This window comes from Trichinella spiralis (assembly GCF_000181795.1).
Source record: "Trichinella spiralis strain ISS 195 chromosome Unknown Scfld2131, whole genome shotgun sequence".
In the NCBI taxonomy this organism is placed as follows: Eukaryota; Metazoa; Nematoda; class Enoplea; order Trichinellida; family Trichinellidae; genus Trichinella; species Trichinella spiralis.
In genome coordinates this window covers 1-1035 of record NW_003529070.1, presented here as the reverse complement: position 1 = coordinate 1035, position 1035 = coordinate 1, and the positions used below count along the sequence as shown (strand labels likewise).

At 33.6% G+C, this 1035-nt stretch overlaps 1 protein-coding gene across 1 annotated transcript; it reads right to left on the bottom strand.

Moving 5' to 3' along the window:
- Positions 1–537: 537 nt before the first annotated feature.
- On the bottom strand, positions 538–836 carry Tsp_14976 (protein YIP5). Its single transcript, XM_003368678.1, has 2 exons — positions 769–836; positions 538–688 (listed from the first exon to the last, which is right to left on the bottom strand). The coding sequence occupies exons 1-2, from the start codon at positions 834–836 to the stop codon at positions 538–540; spliced, it is 219 nt and encodes a 72-aa protein (XP_003368726.1).
- Between the last annotated feature and the right edge of the window lie 199 nt (positions 837–1035).

The following is a 1035-nucleotide window of genomic DNA, read 5'->3' as shown; positions in this document are numbered from 1 at the left end:
ACAAACTGCCATGCTATTTAAACCCAGAATAGGGCAGTTATCACGTTCATTACAGTTTTTTGAATCAAAAAGAAAAAATGTCATTTGCGCAAATTTTTTGTAAACTAATAATTTCATTATTGAAAATTAAATTTCATCAAATAAGTTAATTATGAGCTGTTAAAAATTCTTTGAAAGTCACCATTCATTGTTCAGGTATGTTGAGTTTTTGGTCAGTTCGATCTGTATTATCACGTAAATCAGGCCAACAGACGTAAGATCAAGTAGCAGAAACACAAGAGCTAGAGAGAGGATTCAAAGAAGCACCACAAAGAAATTAACGGAAATAAGTTTTATTATCACGCAAGGTACTTTGACAAACACACACACGTACACTTATCTATTTGTATATATATATATATATATATATATATATATATCCACACAGTAATACAGTATAATGAATTTCAGGTTTCAACATGAATTCTTCATTTCATCAACAGGCAATCAACAAGAACAACATATAGTAGGTAACTTAAACGCAAACAAATATCACAACTAGGAATACAGCATTAAGCAATGAGCAAGAGGCTCAGCAATGACGACAACTCCGTGAAGAAGTGTCTGCCCATTGTTTTCAACGTTCCCATTATATTCTACTTCCAAATCAACAAAACTGAGAACTTCACGAAAGCCATTCACTCTTTTGCTGATTATGAAAGACATTAATCTGGTTGTTGCTTACTCCCCATTCGCCTTTCTATTAAACTTCCCGATAAATTAACGTACCACCATTTTACCATCGTACCATCGTCAAAACTACATGGAGATGTACCAATGTCTTTTAAGTTCACCATACTGCTGGTACTTACTTGGTATTGCATACAAAAACTGAGTCATTGCCAATTGTGAACAACACTTTGGATAGAATTTCAGAACAGGATTCTATGTTCTGCCATTTTGTAAATGGTCAATCTCGGTAGCTGCTGTTATTAAGAGAAATCGTTGGTATAGATTTCACGTGTTTCCTTTATTTAATTTAAGGAATCCACCACA

Coding starts and splice junctions, on each gene's coding strand:
- Tsp_14976 (XM_003368678.1), bottom strand. CDS start 836: ATGGTGAACTTAAAAGACATTGGTACATCTCCATGTAGTTTTGACGAT. Junction 689..768: donor GGTACGATGGTAAAATGGTG/GTACGTTAATTT, acceptor TTTCATAATCAG/CAAAAGAGTGAATGGCTTTC.